Source organism: Cynara cardunculus (assembly GCF_001531365.2).
Source record: "Cynara cardunculus var. scolymus isolate 2C chromosome LG 14, CcrdV1, whole genome shotgun sequence".
Taxonomy (NCBI): domain Eukaryota; kingdom Viridiplantae; phylum Streptophyta; class Magnoliopsida; order Asterales; family Asteraceae; genus Cynara; species Cynara cardunculus.
In genome coordinates, this window is record NC_037541.1 from 6428340 (window position 1) to 6430782 (window position 2443).

General features: G+C 33.1%; 1 protein-coding gene across 1 annotated transcript; it reads left to right on the plus strand.

The window, feature by feature from the left end:
- The first annotated feature begins 1065 nt into the window (after positions 1-1065).
- On the plus strand, positions 1066-1665 carry LOC112526376. Its single transcript, XM_025136662.1, has one exon. It carries the CDS (start codon positions 1066-1068, stop codon positions 1663-1665), a length of 600 nt encoding a protein of 199 aa, XP_024992430.1.
- The last annotated feature ends 778 nt before the right edge of the window (positions 1666-2443 follow it).

Consider the following 2443-nt stretch of genomic DNA (forward strand, 5'->3'; position numbering starts at 1 on the left):
ACTCCACCAAGTAAGTTTTACTTAATTTGTTGTATTAATGAATTCACATGTTTGATTAGGGATTCTTATGCATATGTTTGGGATTAAGTTAACATGTGGTATCAGTGCAATGTTCTTGATATATGCATGATTTGCCCTAATTATGATAAACCCTAACTTAAACAAATCTACAACGATGGGTATTTTTTTTATAAATAATACGTGAATTCGTTACATGTATGACTTCCAATTCTATTTCAATATTTAATTAATAATTCTTTAATTAATAATTCTAGAAGTCTCTCAATACTTGATGAATTTGGTGAGTTTTGATATTTGAAAAACACACAGCACTAATCGAATGAGAAGAAGAAAAGTGAATTGCAAATTTGGATTCTGTAAGTTTTAGTTTTGTAATTCTATGCCTCTGTGAATTCCAAATTTGAATTATATGCCTCATTCTGAATTTGAATTATGTGCCCTTATGAGATATGAATATTTGTATTATGATCTCTGCAAATCCTTTTGACATCGCTTTGGGCACTTTACATCCTAGTAACATGACTGATATGCCTTCTTATATATTTATATATGTATTTTGATTGTTTCTCCAACAATCATGACAATGCATAACAATGGTGATATATGTATTATAATTTATACTTAAAATTGTTATGTTAATCAAGATTAAATTTATTTTGGATAGTGAAACCAACGAGAACCTATCCGGAATAAGTGAAATAAATATATAATACATTGTTTAGATTGAAATTTAGGAGACCCAACGGAAACCTATTAGATGATTAAAATGATGGAATTTTAGCATGATTTGCCTATCTATTACATTGTTTACCCAACGGTACTAAGTGAAAGATATGTATGCGTAGTTTTTTATGAGATATTACACTAAATTATTGATTGATCCAATGAGAGATCAGTAATCTAGTATAATGTTAATATCGCCTATGCTTTGTATGTTTTAAATAGGCTTAATTTTATTTTATTGATATGCTTAATACCTTGTATTATGAATTATAAATTATAGTATCATCTTATAAATGCGGGCATGCATTTAATTATACTATTATGGCAGCATCTACTTTAACTACAAATTCCGGATATTTATCCGGAATTGAACCCCTAATTGGTACAAACTTCAACACTTGGATAGATCAAGTCAAATTGACTCTTGGAGTTATGGATCTGGATCATGCTTTGAGACTAGAACGACCCGCTGCCCTTACCGACAAAAGTTTGCTGGATGAAAAAAGGGCATATGAATTATGGGATCGATCAAACAGAATGTCTCTTATGATCATTAAAAATTCCATTTCTGTTGCCATCCGAGGAGCCATCCCTGACTCCGAAGATGCCAAAACATACCTTAACTCTGTAGAGGATCAATTTAAAGGGACTTCAAAGGCCCATGCTAGTACCTTGATCATTAAAATGTTGACTACCAAGTACAATGGGGTCGGTGGTGTGCGTGAGCACATAATGATGATGAGTGATATGGCAAACAAACTCAAAAGTATGGACATGGAAATTAGTGAAGGCTTTCTCGTCCACTTCATAATGACATCTCTCCCTTCTCAGTTTGGTCCGTTTAAGATCAATTACAACACTCAAAGGGAGAAATGGAAGATGAGCGAACTAATTGCCATGTGTGTCCAAGAAGAAGAATGATTAAAAGTTGAAAAACTCGATGTCGCTCATCTTACTACCACCGACTCTAAGAAAAGGAAGGGGTTCCCGAAGGGCAAAGGAAAGATGGGAGATAAATTCACTCCGAACAAGGTTCCTAACACCGGTGCAAATACAAGTACATTCCACGGAATTCTCAAATGTAAATTCTGTCTTAACAAGGGACATACTCAAAGTGATTGTCCAAAGTTTAAGGAATGGCTTGCGAAGAAAGGTAACACCTCTAATTTCATGATTTGTGAATCACTTAATGTTTATGTACCTTCTAATACATGGTGGATTGATTCCAGTTCCATGGTACACATTTAAAATTCTTTACAAGGATTCCGTACAATAAGGAAGCTGGAAAGAAACCAACGGACGGTTAAAGTCGGAAATGGCTTGGATTTGGGAGTTGAAGCAGTTGGTACACTTTCAATAGTACTAGAAGGTAGTCCGACATTAGAACTGTGTGAAACTCTATATGTACCAAGTATTACTAGAAACCTTATATTTGTTTCTAAATTAAATGACTATGGATACTATTTTACATTTGGTGATAATAAATGTATAATAAGATTGTATTTGAATGTTGTTGGTTATGGTTGTCTAGAGGGAAACCTTTATAAATTATGTTTGGATAACCAATTTTCGGAATCCTTATTGTCTTTAAATGTTTGTGATAATGTAAGGAAGAATAAGAGAAAACGAGATTTAGAAACTTCATCAATGTTGTGGAATAATATTTGGGCCATATATCACGAGAGAGAATGACAAGACT

Bases quoted from the DNA above. Each gene is read 5' to 3' on its own strand.
- LOC112526376 (XM_025136662.1), top strand. From the start codon at position 1,066: ATGGCAGCATCTACTTTAACTACAAATTCCGGATATTTATCCGGAATT.